Source organism: Dipodomys merriami, unplaced genomic scaffold (assembly GCF_024711535.1).
Source record: "Dipodomys merriami isolate MVZ:Mamm:240054 unplaced genomic scaffold, mDipMer1.0.p SCAF_4, whole genome shotgun sequence".
Taxonomy (NCBI): Eukaryota; Metazoa; Chordata; class Mammalia; order Rodentia; family Heteromyidae; genus Dipodomys; species Dipodomys merriami.
Window position 1 is genome coordinate 57,566,899 of NW_027205603.1, and position 17,736 is coordinate 57,584,634.

Sequence of the window (17,736 nt, forward strand, 5' to 3'; positions counted from 1 at the left end):
AATTTGTATATTATTTAGGACTGCTCCTAAACTTTGACATGTTTATTCCCTCCCAATTTCCTTCAGCAGAGAGCTGACCCACCTCTGGCTACCCCACTCTTAATGAGTGTAAATGATATACTTTTTCATGATGTTTTCATATGACTATATAATATACTTCTCATTGCTTCCATTATGCTCTTTTGTTCCATTAGTGGGACACCCTCCTGATGCTGTTGTTTCTTTTCCTAAATAGTTACATTCTATTTTTCATGTCTTCTTTTAAAATCTAGATTCCACATAAAAAAGAAAATATGCAATATTTGTCTTCTCAAGTCTGGATTATTTCAATTAAAATGAAATAGATATCACTCTATTTCCACCCATTTTCTCATACCTGACATGAGTTTATTTTTCATGATGGCTGAATACTACTCCATCTTATATGTAACACATTTTCCTATAAAGTCATCCACTGATAGGCATCTAAGCTATTTTTATAACTTGGTTATTGTGCTACAATAATCATGCACATGAAGCTATCTCTATTTTATTCAGCCCTTATTTTTAAGAAGAAATAACACCTGTAAGAATGAGCAGATTTGAAACAGCATTGTAAGCCAGATTCAGGCTAATGACATTTTTATATAGGTTAGCTATTCATGAACTAATGATTTTTCTTGTATGCAGTCTCCAAAGTTGTGGAATTTATAAAGAAATACTATTTACATTTTCTATAAGTGGGAATTCTAGAAGCAGCTCAAACAAAATGTTTGAAAATGAATATACATTACAGTTTTTAAAATATGATGCAGTCATTTTCTCAGTTGGTAATGGAAAGCACAGATGAAAGTTTCATACGGAAAATAACAGCAAAGCTAAATAAAAGACATTTAATCTCTTTGGTCCTTGCTATCATCTGCAGAAAAAGGATTTTCAAAAGATTAATGAATTTATATGAGAATAGCAGAAGACTCACACATGAATACGTGTGCAATAGTAAACTGAGGCAAGGGTAAGTTTTAAAAGGCAACATAAAAATTGAATAAATTATTGATGGAATAATCTTTGGACACAGAGATTAACAAAATAACTAGCTAGTAGAAAGTTGAGCAGAAAGTGTGAACAGACATTTGTGTCTTTGTATAAGGCTTTAGTTTTGGTAGATTTTTTTGTATATAGTTATTTTATTTATCATTTCATATACATAGAATAGTTTTACAAAGAATTCCAATTCAACAAATTAATATATGTATAATACTGTATATAGTTTCTGTTATCGGGCATACATTAACAAAATCATCCCTCCAGAGTCTTCCAGCTTCATTTATTACTATTACTTTTTGTTAGGGGTTGACAAAAGTGACTTGATTTTGATTATGGCTTTTACAACCTCAATTTTTGCACTGATTTATTCAATCCACAACTAAATACTGAGAGCCATCTGTGCCTCAGGCACTGGGAACTGCTGTTTCAGCAGTGATCCAAACAGATGGAAATCTGTCTTCATAGAGTTTGTTTTCGTCAGAAAAGGCGAAAGAAACAAATAAAGATGTCAGAGGGTGATTAGTGATGAGGAGAGAAACAAAGCAGAGAAAAGGGGTAGGACATGTGGCATTCAGTTGAAATGTTGTAGGACCTTTGCCTCAAAAGTGTCCTTGTGGTTTTTGTAATTTGGTGACACACATGTTATGAAATATATAACATATACCAATTCCTTTTATAAAATGTATTTTTTCAAATTAACCTGAACTCTTTTTTGCTTTTGTAAGTGAACTTCTTTTTTTTTTTTTTTTGTTGGTCGTGGGCCTTGAACTCTGGGCCTGAGTGCTATCCCTCAGCTCTTCAGCTCAAGGCTCTACCACTTGAGCTACAGCACCACTCCTTGTAAGTGAACTTCTTTATCCATAATGATCAAAGGTATCCATTCACCTGCAACTTCTGTAGTGTCTACAATGTGCTGGCATTGGAACTGCCTTTTCTTTTGCAAGAAAGTATGCCCCAGTATATTGATTGGTGTGTGTGTGTGTGTGTGTGTGTGTGTGTGTGCACACGTGCGCACGCACGTGCACCTGTGCACGTGTACACCATAGCTTGACTTTAGGGCCTGGACTCTATCCCTTAATTCTTTTACTCAAGGCTGGTATTCTAACACTAAGCCACAGTCTAGCTTTGACTTTTTAGCCATTAACTACAGATAAGGGTTATATAGACTTTGTGTTGACATAACTTCAAACTGTAACCCTCACATCTCAGCCTCCTTAGGATTACAGATGGCTAGGATTACAGATATCAGCCATGGGCTCCTGGATTATATTGATTTTTTGTCATATCTTCCATAGAATACAAAGTATTACAATAGTCAGGATGTTTTAGGGTCATGAAACAAAAATAATACTTTTTTCTACACTCACAAAATGACATCAAATGGAATAACAGCATAAACTCTTTTAAAGCCAGACACAATGCTAGGAACCCTTCATGCATTTTATGTACTTTGCAAAAGTTGTTTCCCTTATAACCAAATTTATAATTTGAAAGTGTTTAAGTCAGGTGTCAAAGGTCACTCAACTAGTGAAATCAAATCTCCTTTGAGTTTACTTTCAGCTCTGTTTTATTACTCTATATATTTTTGTGTGAAATTTACCAGAATGTGGTGTTTAGTCTGTAGTTTCTAAAAGTGAAAGCTAGGTTGCTTAGAGATGCCCACTGCACACCGTGAGGAATTGTGTCACCTCTCATTTGTTTATAAACTCTTCTAACAAATATTTACCATTCATTGTTGGGTTTTTTGTCTGTCCTTGTCCTGAGAGTATATTTGTGCCAAAAAAGCAGGCTTTGCCTTCAAGCACTGGGATTAAATTAAATGTGTCTCTATATATGTATATATATGTAAATATATATCTCCAACTGATATGTAGAAACTTTTGAAACATTTTAGTTTCTTTTATAACTGGTATTAACCATTGCACTATAATTAACAATAATGATTAAATGGGAGGGTAAGGTTCTTTAAAGAATTTCTTTTTCTCTACTTTGACTAGTCAAGTTCTGGAATATTTTTTTTTTTAATTTTATTTTATTTTATTTGAGAACATACTGTACAGAGGGGTTACAATTACATGGGCAGGATAATGCATACATTTCTTACCAAGCATTGCAGCCTCCTCCTTTGTTTACCCTTCACCTCCCTTCCCAGCCTCCCCCCTCCCCCCCACCCATCATACCCCCCCACACCAACATTGTAAAGCTGGTTTTGACATGACATTTTGTACTTCTCATTGTTGCAACAGGTCCACCTGAATCCTTAAACGACTTGTTTGTCCCCATCTCCTCCACATGTTATACTGACATCAAATATAGTGAAAGCGGGGGTTACACTGTGGGGGAGGGACATACAAAGCAACAAAGAAATAATCTTATAAATGCGTTAGAAACACATGCATGAAAGAAACGAAAACATTAAAATACATATTTAAGGGTTCATTTTCCTAACATCACATTATCTGACCTTTTCTGCTTGACTCATACCTATACTAGATATTGCAAATAAGGGAAACCATGGGACCTATGTTTCTTTGGGCCTGGCTTACTTCACTTAATATAATTTTTTCCAAGTTTTTCCATTTCCTAACAAATAGGGCAGTGTCATTCTTTCTGATGGAGGCATAGAATTCCATTGTGTATATATACCACATTTTCTTGATCCATTCATCTACTGAGGAGCATCTGGGTTGATTCCATATCTTAGCTATGGTAAATAATGCTGCAATAAACATAGTTGTGCTGGTAGCTTTAGTGTAGTCTTGTTTGTAAACATTTGGGTAAATGCCCAAAAGTGGGATTGCTGGATCATAGGGGAGATCTATGTGAAGTCTTTTGAGGAACCTCCATACTGCTTTCCAAAGTGGTTGAACAAGTTTACATTCCCACCAACAATGAAGTAAAGTTCCTTTCTGTCCACATCCCCTCCAACATCTATTGTTGTTAGAGTTCTTGATTTTTGCTAGAACTAGTCAAGTTCTGGAATATTTTTGTTCTTTTTTTTTTTTTTTTTTGGTCAGCCCTGGGGCTTGAACTCTAGGTCTGGGAGCTGTCCCTGAGCTCTTCACCTCAAGGATAGTGCTCTACCACTTCAGCCACAGTGCCACTTAAGACTTTCTGGTGGTTAATTGGAGATAAGAGTCTCACAGACTTTCCTGCCCAGGCTGGCTTTGAACTGCATTCCTCAGATCTCAGTCTCCTGAGTAGCTAGGATTACAGGTGTGAGTCATTGGTGCTCAGCTTTGGAATGTTTTATTTCTAATGATTAAAAAAAATAAGGTAATTTCTTATAATGGTGGTTTTTGTGGTTTTTGAAACACATTGAATATTGAAGACAAAGATTTTGGTCTTATGTGTCTGGAACCTTGTGAGCCATATAATGTTAACTTGTGTTGAATGGAATGGAAGCGATTTTTTTTTTTTTTGGGGGGGGGAATCTGGTCGTGGGGCCTGAACTCTGGGCCTGGGTGCTGTCCCTCAGCTCTTCAGCTCAAGGCTAGTGCCCTACCACTTGAGCCACAGCGCCACTTCCGGCTTCTTTCTTTTTTTTTTTGCTTATGTGGTACTGAGGAATCGAACCCAGTGCCTCAGGCATGCAAGGCAAGCACTCTACCACTGAGCCTACATGGAATCTTTTGAGGAACCTCCATACTGCTTTCCAAAGTGGTTGAACAAGTTTACACTCCTACCAAACAATGCAGTAAGGTTTCCTTCTGGCCACATCCCCTCCAGCATCTGTTGTTATGAGAGTTCTTGATTATAGTCATTCTAACTGGGTTGAGGTGGACTCTTAATGTTGTTTTGATTTGCATTTCTTTCATGGCTACAGAAGTTGAGCATTTCTTCATATGTCTATTGGCCATTCTTATTTCCTCTTCAGAGACGTTTCTCTTTAAGTCTTTTGCCCACTTGTTTATTGGGCAGTGAAAATACATTTTAAAAGAATTTTGACAGTAAGAATTTATGACTTATGGAGCTTAGATAGAGGAAGAGAAAGAGGAAGAAGCTTCAGGCACTCAAATGTTTGGCCATCATGGGATTGTGAGAATAGTGGACGCATTGTCTTAAGTGAGGATGGGAAAGCAGATCTGGTTTGTTCAGGAGAATTTTCCAGTTTTACATTGTGAATTTAGAGTGATCCACTGGAGATGTCTTGGTAGCCAAAACTAACAAGATGCAATTTTCTACAGGGATAAATGTAAATTCCTACATTTAGTTTAAGAAAAGAATTCAATTGCACAAGTGCAGGATGTGGGTTATCTTCTTGACAGCTAACAAGGTTTTTCTTTTGCCCACAGACAAAATTAATTATTTGCCAAACAAAGCGTCCTATTGCAGAAAGAGTTTATGTCATGTTAAGCTGTATTAGTAAGAGTATACCCATCTGCAAAAGGGAGTTTAGGGGATCCTACCAGCATCTATGCTGTGATCTTGTTTCATGTTTTGCCTTGTCTTCCTTTCCTTCAGAGAGGAGCACTCACAAAGATTAGAGTGGCCAAGTTGGTCAGGGTCTGGAAACTATATCCTTAGGGAAGTGCCTAAGAATTCAGAAAGAATGATAATAATATTATAAAAATTTAAACAATTATTATGTGGGAAAGAGAAGTGAGAATAATAGAATTGTTTATGGTAGTCTGGAAAGAATTGGGCAGAAGTTATAGGGAGCCTAAACAAAAAAGTAATAGACAGATGATAGACATATGGACAGACAGACAGACAATCAGAAAGATAATAATGAGAAAAAAGCTACTTGTTACTGGGCATACTAATGAAGAAGGTATTGCACCTTATATGTTGGATTACATGGTTACAAAAGTTCCTTATACATGTAAGATCCTCTAATCTCTTTGGCATGATTATAAAAAAAGTTGTACCAACAGTACAGTTTTATAAATGGCAACATACTAGTTTCCAAGATAGAAATAATTACACTCTGCTAATAACAACAGGATTCTGTTATAATTATTCAAATAACCCAAGTTTTAAAACTTCTCAAGTAGTTTTTTTATATGATGAAATCTCCAAACTCCACTTTCAGATCTGTAACCATGAATTGTTACTAATCAAGCACTCGAAAGACTTTCTGGATTCACTATTTCAGAATGTCTTCATTATAAAGCACCATTTGGAATAATCTCTGTCACTGAATCACCAACGTTTTACCTCAAACATCTCCAAGGAGGAAGGACATTTATGTAAAGAAGCTAATCCTGGGCTGGGAAGTTGGCTCAGTGGTAGAGCGTTTGCCTTGCATGCCTGAGGCCCTGGGTTCGATTCCTCAGCACCACATAAGCAAAAAGAAAAAAGCCGGAAGTGGCACTGTGGCTCAAGTGGTAGAACACTAGCCTTGAGCTGAAGAGCTGAGGGACAGCGCCCAGGCCCAGAGTTCAGGCCCCACAACTGTACCTCCCCCCCCCAAAAAGAAACTAATCCCAAGTTACTTTTCAACTCATTATGTTTTCTCTCATTATTCATCACAAAATGTTAATGAACATTACTTAATTTACTTCTTGTCTGTGTTATTTCCTAATATAAAAGTATTTATCTGTAGGCTCTTGTATGTCTTGTTCATGATGGTATCTCTAGTGTTCAGAAGAGTAGCAGATGTTCACTAAATATATAATGAATATAGTTGTAACTAAGTTAATGAAATATGTAAGTTGGGAGACATTTTTGAAAATAAGTAAATCTTTGCTGCAGTATCTCTGGACCTTTTCTGTGTAATAAAGTTATCTGTGCAGAACCCTAACATATTTGTGTGGCTACAGAGTATAGCAACTTATAGGAAAGCTTGTGAATCTTTTATTTCACCTTACCTTTTGAAAGTAAATCTCATTTCTATTCTCTTTATCTTAGTTTCTTAGATTGAAATTATTTACATTTTTGAGCTTTTCAGCTGCCCCTTTTCATTTTTTTAAAACATGCCACCTTATTTGTTGTGAAGCTTAGAATTTTTTTAGTATTTCCTTGCCAAAGGGTATGTAGTTAATAGGTCAGCTACATAAAATTTGCTTTCCTGGGTCATTTTGTAAAATCTTCTTGAGAGCTAGGTTGGATTAAAAAAAAAAACCCTTAAAAACCAAAAATCAAAACTGTGGTTGCCACTTTTCCCTAGGTTACTCTTTAAAATATCTTAAATTCCAGCAGATGACTTTGTTTCATATTTTGTTGGCAAAACAGACAGAAACTCAGTATTTCCATCACTGAACCTATCCACTTACCTTCTCTGTCTTCTCTAGCTTCCTTCTACTACTCCAACCTTGATCCCTCTCCTATCTGTGACAGTGTCTTCATATAGTTTGTGTCTTGTTATTTCTTATATTCTTAAGTTATATTCTGTGAGCATCTCTCTCCTTGTTTCATTTTTCATTCTTTACAGGATTTTTTCTACCAGCATTAACTACATTTACTTTTTAATTTTAGAGACAAACAAATTCCAGTTCCTTTCTCATTTTCTAGTTTCCTTTAACATCGAAAGTTCTTAACAGTTATTATACTTACTCTCCCCATAGCTTGTTTCAATCAGACTTTTGACCTAGTGCTTCACCCCCATTGTCATGGTCACCAGTGACTTTGATGTTGCTAAATCTAGTGGTTATTATTTTTAAAATAATTTTATTGTTCTTATACAGGCGATGTACAGAGGGTTTACAGTTACATAAATCAGGTAATGAGTATATTTCTTTTTGGACAGTGTCAATACTTTCCTTGCTCGTTTCCTGTTTCTCCCTCCCATCCCCACCCACAAGTTGCAGACTTCATTTTCAACCCAGAGTCTAGTGAGTACCACTGCTGCTTTTGTTCACACTTTCCAATGGCTATTTCTATGTCTTCATTTTTCTTAACATTTAACTAGGATCTGACCCAAAAACTCCCTTCTTGTAATCACTTTTTCTTCCTTCCTGACATCTGTGGTGCTACCTATATTGGAAAGTCTTACACACAGATTGTGTAACCTATTGGGGCAGGTTTCTCAGGAGTGAAACCAGCAGGACAAGGCAGGGGAGGAAACACAGTCAAAGATGTCACTATAACTTGTTCTACTGGTGATATGAAGCAAATATAGTTACCAACATGAGATTGAATCTTTTTACTCAAATGGATACCAGAATAAACTTCAAAGTTTCAGATGCATTATCATAATTTTAAAAAATAAGATCTGTGATTCTTAGGTAAAAAATGCATAAGATTAAGAGCCAGGTGCTGGTGGCTCAGGCCTGTAATCCTAGCTACTCAGGACACTGAAATCTGAGGTTCGCTATTCAAAGCCAGCTTGGACAGGAAAGCCTATGAGACTCTTATCTCCAATTAATCACAAGAAAACCAGTAGTGGTGCTGTGGCCCAAGTGGTAGAATGCTTGACTTGAGCTTATGAGCTCGGGACAGTGCCCAGTCCCAAAGTTCAAGACCCACGAGTGACCCCCCCCCCCAAAAAAAAGAAAATACATAAGGAAATTAAATTTTTAGCATGGGCTTTTAAGAGAAGAAATTCCTTCATAAAAATTATTGACAAAGAGCTATATATACCAAATATTAGGTAGTATATAAATGTGAATTATAAATTACCAAAATTTTCTTCCTATTGTCATGAATCTTATCTTTCAACTCCTATGATTCCTCATTGTTCATACATAATATTAAAAATTCTATTATCTAAAGTTGGTAATTACATCTGAATGGGAAATTCTGCTTAGAGCTGAAGGAAAGACTTTTTGTATCTTGAAAAGGAAAAATTTCATGTTCTTGAAAGTAGTTCTGAACCATTGAATTTTTTTAAAAACTGGAAAACTAAGAAGGATTTTTATACTCCTTCCTGTGTCTGACCAATTTATCACTTTAATATATAGGAAGATCTACATTTACCTTTTCATTAGTTGCCTTTGTAAGCTTTATCATCTCACAGAGTGACATCAAAGTTGAGGGTCCCTCAGCTCTATAAGTAATTGTGCAGTCTTACTGACCTAAATACATTTTACAAGAGAATCTCAGATCTTGACTTTCCTTCTCATTTCAGTTTTCTGAGGGGGTTATGAGTGAATCATCACCTGTTTTAAAGTACCCTTGGAATGGTTGGTAATATAATTTCAATGAAGTTGAGAGCTTTAATTGAAAATTGAAGGGATAGGTAAGAATGCTGACATATGTGACATTGATTAAGATGCACTGTGTTCATAAAGTGGCAACTCCTTTGTACAGCTACTTAAAGATTATAAAAATATTAAAAAAATTAGATTGTAATTTAGTTGACATGAACTAAGCATGAAACACCAATGAACTTCATTTTATAAAAGCTATTTTATATTTAAGAAAAATAATTTAAGATTATCTTTAAGTGTTCTTAGGATGTATAAATTTCAGCCAATCATTTTCTTTCCCATTTGTCAGTCGGTAATATAGGGATACATGAAATCTCTGTTGTGTTGTTGTGTTTGCAGTTGACATTCCTGAATCTGGGAAACAATTTTTTAGAAGAAGTCCCAGAAGAGATAAAATACATTACCTCCCTGAAGAAGCTTCATTTGTTTGGAAATAGGATTTCTAAGTTTCCACCTGAAGTGTGTGGTAAGTTAAAGAGTAAGAACATTCTAGCATTGTATACACACACACACACACACACACACACACACACACACGTACGTGATTTTTTTTTCTTAGTTATGGGGCTTGAACTCATAGCGTGCTGTCTCTGGGCTTTTTTGCTCAAGGCTAATGACCTCTACTTCTGTTTTTTTGGTGGTCAATTGGACATAATAGTCTCATGGATGTTTCTGCCTAGGCTGGTTTTCAACCATGATCTTCAGATCTCAGCTTCTTGAGTAGCTACGATTATAGGAATGAGCCATCAGCACCCTGCTTCTAGAATCATATTTAATAATATATGGTTGACTTTAATCCCTATATTTAATAATGTGGTACTAAAATTAATTTTGGCTTTAAGGAATTATGCATCAATTTTTTTTTGTGGATAAGGGGACTTGAATTTAGGATCTCACATTATCCCTTAACTTTTTTGCTCAAGGCTGGTGCTCTACTACTTGAGCTATACCTCCATTTCAGGCTTTTAGCTGAATAACTAGAGATAAGACTCTCTAGGATTTGCCTGTCTGGATTAGCTTTGAACCATGATCTTAAGATCTCAGTCTTGTGAGTAGCTAGGATTATAGGCTTAAATTACAAGCACTGAGTTTGTATTAAGTTTTTATTTCAATTTTTTTTGGTATTAAGTATTTACATCTAGATCTAAGCAAATTAAATATTAGTGCTTTGAATTCTACCCTTTTCAAAATTAGTGCACACTTAGATTCCTACCATTTGGGACCTTTATTTTCAGAGGCAGAAAGAAAACTTTTGAAAATTGAAGGGTCTTTGTTGTTGTTTTTATCTGGTTTCATTCTTTCCTTTTTTTTTCTTTTGGTTGGTTGTGGGGCTGAACTCTGGGCCTGGGCACTGTCCCTCAACTCTTTGGCTCATAGTGCTACTTCTGGCGTTTTCTGCTTATGTAGTGCTGAAGAATTGAAACCATGGCCTTATGCATGCAAGGCAAGTGCTCTACCACTGAGCCACCTTCCCAGTCCTCTTTCTTTCTTTTTTAATTTTCCCATCAGGTTTTGGTGTATTTTTGTGACACTGGGGATCAAGCTCTGGCCCTTTCACATGTTAGGCAAGTTGATTGCAACTGAGCTATTTTCACAGTCCTTGAAATACTTGAAAATCTTAAAGATTATGAAGGACAACATTTCTACTCAAAATAATAACTCATAAACAATTATTGAAACACATACACATTATATTGAGTGGACAAACTTATAGACAATCAGATATATGTATATATATATTATGTATATATATATATATATATATATAAATATGATCCAACAACCTCAACTTAGGCTAATTTGAGTTTCTGTATGGATTTTTTTATCCCATGTTGCCCATACATTTCTGGTAAAATGTTAGGTCTCTCTCTCAGGTCTCTCTCTCTTTTTCTATTTATCTATCCCCCCCATACATACATATTCATATACTTAACATGTGTGGATATATACATATTTTATACACATATACACATGTACATATATAGTACTGCTTTACATATCAATATAGACACCAATATATATGTATATATGGTGATATATATATATGGTGATATAGATAGATAGATAGATAGATAGATAGATAGATAGATAGATAGATAGATAGATAGATTACATCACATTTTGTTTTAAGGTGAGAAAAAAGAAGCCACATTTTGAAGGATTGAATTGTGGAGTCCTTATTAAAAGGCTGGCGATGGGCTGGGAAGGTGGCTCAGTGGTAGAGCGCTTGCCTTGCATGCTCAAGGCCCTGGGTTCGATTCCTCAGCACCACATAAGCAAAAAGAAAAAAGCCGGAAGTGGCGCTGTGGCTCAAGTGGTAGAGCACTAGCCTTGAGCTGAAGAGCTGAGGGACAGTGCCCAGGCCCAGAGTTCAGGCCCCACGACCGGACCCCAAAATAAATAAATAAATAAATAAACAAAAGGCTGGCGACTACATGGTAGACTCCTGTCTCAAAGACCAGAGCCAGCAAATACACTTAGCACTGTTAAGAAACTGAGCCATGAAAGCCAGAAAGAAAAGAAAAAAAAAGAAACAATACCAACAAATCAATTCAGCTCCAATGGAGAGCTGAATTGGGACACCATGGTGACCAGAGAAGAGTCAGGAGCCAGGAGCCAAGACACACGGAGACATGGTGTAATGGTGCCTGAGCTGGTCTGGGCTTAAATAGGGTCAGGTCAGGGGAGAGGGTCCCAGGTTTAGTAATCTGTCATCCAAGTTCCTGTCCCTGCCTCCAGGGATTCAGACATGCCCATCACCTAGGAGGTGGGAACTTCACCTTCCCCCACCATGAAGACAAGATGCCAGACCCTGCTATCCACCATGTAGCCAAGATGGCGCTAGCCAGACCCGACTTCCCTATTTAAATTTTATATAGAGAGATATAGATAATCTATATAAGTATAAATAAGGCAAGAGATATAGAGATATTAACTGTATATCTACATAGAATCTCGGTGGAGTACCCTAGATTGTTTGCAGTTTCTGGATTTCTTATGTTTGGATTCTTAAACTTGGAAACTTATTGAACTTTTTATGTGATGGGCATAGGCAATATTTTGTGTCAAGTTGTGATTGTTTAGGGGTAGAAGTAGTTTGATGTCTGGGGTAGAATGTACACTATGATGGCCCTGAATAAGTTGCTCCCCATTTTGGCTACAGTAAATTAACCACGGTTTAGCATTCATCCCTAAGCTGAGTCAGTCAGAGGTTCTTTTCCTGAGGTTTGTGATTAAGTCTGAACAGTTAGATTGGTCTGAGAAAATCACCTCAAACTATTGGCCCATAGGCTGCTCTGATTTACATATACATTGGTTCTCTTTTGTTTGACTTATTAGTATTCTGAAATAGGTGCCAAAAGAATTCAAATAGAAGAGTTCACAAAAATGTTTTGGTCTCTGGCTGCTTTTTTGATCTTTTTGTTAAAAAGAGAGACTGAGCAACACTGTAATCATATTCCCACACACCCCTATTTCCAGGAACTGAATGCTTCTTCGAGCCCCCTGGTTGACAACAGGATTGTCCTCTTGACTTCTGTAGGCATTTGATATTGAGAGTTCTGCCCTCTCTGTAATAGGAGTTTGGACATGGTTACGAATATATGAAAAAGTAGAGAAATCCTTTAGAAGAAGAAAGGATTTTCTGGGGTTAAGGAAGAAGAGAGAAGACAGTGTGTGTGTGTGTGTGTGTGTGTGTGTGTGTGTGTGTGTGTGTGTGTGTGTGTGTGTGTGTGTGTGTGTGTGTGTGTGTGTGTATGTGTATAGGGACTGAGAGAAGTTTATGGAGAAAGTAAATTACACATCTGTACAGACATTGGAATTATTATATATTCCTGGTTCTGAGTCTTTTAGTTTCTAGTTTGTTTGTGGTGATTCTGGTGTACACTGTGTCTCTGAGTGGCATGATTTAGCTTTGTTATTAACTGCTCTTTTGATTGCTGGTGAATGTCCTTTTGTCTGCTAATAAATGAGAACATTCACCAGCAACCAAAAGAGCCTTGGTCCAGGCAAGAAATCAGAAAGAAAACAAAAAATGTATAGAAAAGTGGCTAAAAATTATTTTCTGACAGATAGTTCAAGTGACTAAAATTGTTTCTTAACAGATGGCCTACAAAATTTGATCCTGCTTAATCTCAACAACAATAAGCTTACTTGGCTTCCTGAAGAAGTCGGCAGGTAATTTTGCTTACAGTGAGACTTGGTGAATACATCATATCACTCCCCTTCTTCCCCATCCCCATCCTGATCATCTGACAGCCTTATGCCATGGATTAAGTCCTCCTGGGTTTATACCAAGTGTGGAGGGAGCCAAGGGAGTGAAGCAAGCCACTAATTTTAAACAGATGAGTCCTCAAACACTTCAATAAATGAGAAACAGCATGACTTGGTAGTCTTATTGTAAAAGGAGAGATTTAAACATCCATTTCTAAAATGGGTGATGTAATGGATTTCCCAACTCTGGGTTTCTTGGAACTTGCTCTGAATTTCAGGATGTTAAATTTTTATTTCATGAATGTGGTTGCCCAATTTGAGCCAGATGGAAAAGGTAGTACAAGAGTAAAGGATTTTAAAACCACGATGTCATTTTCATCAAATAAAACATCACATTTTATTATCATTAAGAGCAGCCAAAAAAGAGAGAGGCTGTTTTCCGTGGTCTTGCACACCTGTACAGAGAAGCTGCCATTACAACATCCTTCTAGAGCCAGCGGTGTGAGGGTTTTCCTCTGGAAAATGAAGAGAGTCCTGCTCAGGTTTACTTGGGAGAGAAACACATGTATTACAAAGTAAGAATAGCCAGAGTTGTAAAGGCAGATACAGAACTATGAGTAGTTGCTCATAACTACCCTAGTCTTCGTTTTTTTTTCTTTCCTGGCAGCCAAACTATGCTATGATTTCACAATGTATGGCGCTTATCTCTGGAGTAGAATGTACATTAGTCAAGGAATCACTTAAATCTACGTGGAAACTTTCACCCAAACTAGTACATTTGCAAGTATATAGTCCATGTTGTATAGTGAAGTCACAGTTGTTAGTATTCTGGCTGATCCTCAAATGCAAACTCATGGTTCATAATTCCAAGTAAAATTCCATTTCCTCACTCTGGGGGGATGTTTTCCTTTTATCCTCCCTCTCTACCTTCTTTCCTTTCCTCCCTTCCTTCTCCCCTTCCTCCTTCCCCCCTTCCTCCTTCTTCCCCACCCCACCCCTCTTTAAAAGAATCTGGGTTTCCCGGAACTCACTGTATAGCACAAGCTAGCCTCTAGCTCATCACTGATCATTTTCCTTCCTCTGCTTCCCAAAGAGCTGGGATTACAGGCATGAAATTCAACCCTAGAAGGTAAAGTTAGCAGGTGGAATTTTAAAAAATTCTTTCTCATACTTTAAGCTCTTCAATCTGCACAGTGAAGATTACAAAAAGGATAATTCTGAGGTTCAAATTTGCTAATCCATAATATTTTGTGTTACACAACTGATTAGTTGCTGTTAGTTTTTATTTTTCAATGCTATTTTTATTCTTTTTTTGGTTGGTGGCGGGGCTTGAACTCTGGGCTTGGGTGCTGTCCCTGCGCTCTGCAGCTCAAGGAGAGCACTCTACCACTTGAGCCACAGTGCCACTTCCTGTTTTCTAGTGGTTTATTGGAGATAAGAGTCTCATGGACTTTCCTGTGTGGGCTGGCTTTGAACTGTGATCCTCAGATCTCAGCCTCCTGAGTAGCTAGGATTACAGGCATGAGCCAACGGCACCCGGCTTGTTATTTTTATTCTAATTCTGTCTTTTATTCTAAGTCACTTCCTTCCCAAGACAAAATTGCGATCTTTTGGTGAATTTTGGAAAAGCGTTAAGCATAGTTTGACATCCAGCCTCTTTTTGCCCTAGGAAGCAGTTGCCTTAAATGGACAGGCTAGAAATGAATGTTTCATTCATAGAAAAGCTAGTAGGGAGTCTGGGAGTGATTGCGTCCTCGGTTCTAGGTGGCCTGAGTTCCTTTCCTTCTGTGTCTTATGTTTCAGAAGCTGGGAAGGGAAGGGAGGAGCTTGGTGTTTTAGCTTACTTAAGCTACAGAATTCATGAGCTTGGAGTCTAAGCAGTACAAGTGGAGCTTTACCGTTCACATAACATCTGTTCATAGCTTCAGAAAGAGAGAAATGTGAACATCCTAGGGACAGAATCTCTGAAAGAAAAAGAGGGAAAAAGCAAAGGAGCGAGCTTTCTCCAAATCGCCAGCCCGTGAAGTTTGTCTGTGAAGTCATTCATCAACCCAGTGGAAGTGGGGGTAGGAGGACAAGGAGAAGCTGCAAGCATAGTGCCTTCTCTAGATTTCCATCTGAAAAGTAATTCTCAAAAGCCACAGCCCGGTGTGGTATATGCTTGAATCTTCACTTCCTTGGGATGTGAAGGCCAGAGAATAGAGAGTTAGCAAGACCCAAAGTTATCAAGTCCCAATTTCCATGTGACCCCTCCACTAATTTTTATATCTCTTAGGCAACCAATATTTTGACCTACCTTGGCAAAATAGTTTTGTTGAAATGAAGGAATTTTACAATATTACTCATTCTCTGTGTCTGTCTTTTGTTTAGTCCATACTTTATATACTTGTGTGTGTTTTTAAATATATACATATGTATTTATATGTATATATGTATACATATTTGGGATTTACCTTATTGTTTCATTTACTAGTATTTCATTACATGTATGTCCCATAAAATATTTGTGTACACCTGTCATAAATTAAGCAATCATAATTATTGTTATACAAGTCTTATCATGGACATATGTTTCTTTCTATTTCCAATCCCAAACAGTGGAATTATAGTCATACAGTATATATAGTCATACAGCATTACTTTAAAAATATTTGCCTTTGCTGTATCTAAGTAATTGTGTCATTTAAAAAATTTAACCAGATATTTAAATTTTCATCTATTCTACCGGAGGGTGTAAAGTAAAATCCTACTGTAGTTTTAGTTTGTATAGGCATGATGTTTAAAGATAGTAAGCACTTTCTCATATTTTCAATCACAATTTATATGCCTTTTAATGAAGTATCTATTTTCCATGTTTTGCTCATTAAAAATTGTATTGTTTCTAAAAATTGAGTTGAAAGGGATTTTTTAACATTCTGGATGCAACTGCTCTGTCACATTTCGTTGAAGATATTTGCTTTATTCTGTGGCTTGTATGTTAATTTTCTTAACTTTCGAGGAACTTCAGTTTTTAACTCTGATTATGACTTACTTATTAATATTTTCCCTTTGTGATTAGCACTTTTTTGGGTGTTCTGAGAAAGGAATTGTTGCCGACCCCAAATTTATCAAGATATTATTCTATATGTTTTTACAAACATCCTAGTCCTAGTTTTAGTTTGGATCTTTGATCTCTCTTGAACTAATGTTTGCGCATGGGGTGAATTAATGGTCAGAGTTCATCCTGCCCTCATACATTTATTCACTTGTTCCAGCACCATCTGCAGAAAGACATCTTTTCTTAGTTGAATTGCCCTGACACCGGTCTCAGATCAGTTGATAGTTTATAAGTCATTTAGACTCTGTTCTATTGGTCTATCCATATTAGTTCATTTGGGCTGTGATAAAACCATGCTATAAACTAAGTAGTTTATAAACAACACTAGTTTATTTTCACAGTTCTGAAAGCTGGGAAGTCAAGTTCTAGGGGCTGGCAGATTTGGTATCTCGTAAAGGCCCATTTCCTGATTCATAGAATGGCTCAGACAATCTCCCTCTGTCCTAACAATGTGGGAGGAGCAAAGCAACTTTTGGGAGCCTCTTCTGTAAAGGCAGCAACTCAATTTATAAGAACTCCTTCTTCATGACCAAATCATCTCCTAAATGGCCCATCTTCTAACACTGCCACATTGTTGGTTAGGCTCTCAAATGAACAAGATAGTACAGACATTCAAACTACAGCTATGAAAATAAATGACATGAGTTTTGGTAAGTTGTGTTTATCCTTTGGACAATTTTATTCTTATGAGTGAGTTTCATTGATATATTCTGCTTATTTTTTTTTTTTTTTAGGTTAAGAAGTCTAATGTATCTAAGTCTAAATTGTAACCAGCTAACCAGCATTCCTAGACAACTTTGTTTCCTTAAGAATCTTTCTGAACTTTGTCTTAACTATAACCAGCTCAGTTGCATACCTGAAGATATTAAGTACTTAACGAAGCTACAGCGGCTAAGTCTGGCCAGGAACAACATTGAATTTTTGCCAGAGGTGAGTGAGATGTAGAGACTCGTTTTGATTGTTGTTGTTGGGGAAGGAGTCATTCACAATGTTTGGAAGGGGTTAGAGATTGCACTTGGGCACTGGCATGCAAGCCTTCACTAATGTTACATTGAATTACTATCTAAATTTTATGACGGAAGACAGTTCTAATTTAGATTAGTCCACATGATGCCATATTTAGTAAATAAAAACAAAACAAGTCACTTACATTTGATTTGATAAGCAATAAACATTTTTCAGTTTACATATATTTCATATGTTGTATGGGAGTATACTTATACTAAAATTATTCATTTTTTTTCTAAGACTTCAGTTTAATTGAATATTATGTCTTATCTGGTAACCGACCATACAGAACAAAATACA

At 36.7% G+C, this 17,736-nt stretch overlaps 1 protein-coding gene across 2 annotated transcripts in view; it reads left to right on the plus strand.

The window, feature by feature from the left end:
- Positions 1-17,736, plus strand: part of Lrrc69 (leucine rich repeat containing 69) — a 73,148-nt gene that overhangs the window by 2,800 nt on the left and 52,612 nt on the right. For both annotated transcript variants that reach the window (XM_069991039.1, XM_069991041.1), the window contains exons 2-4: positions 9,459-9,585; positions 13,223-13,295; positions 17,163-17,358. In XM_069991039.1, the coding sequence (XP_069847140.1) occupies positions 9,459-9,585; positions 13,223-13,295; positions 17,163-17,358 (396 nt within the window). The remainder of the gene's footprint in view (positions 1-9,458; positions 9,586-13,222; positions 13,296-17,162; positions 17,359-17,736) is intronic.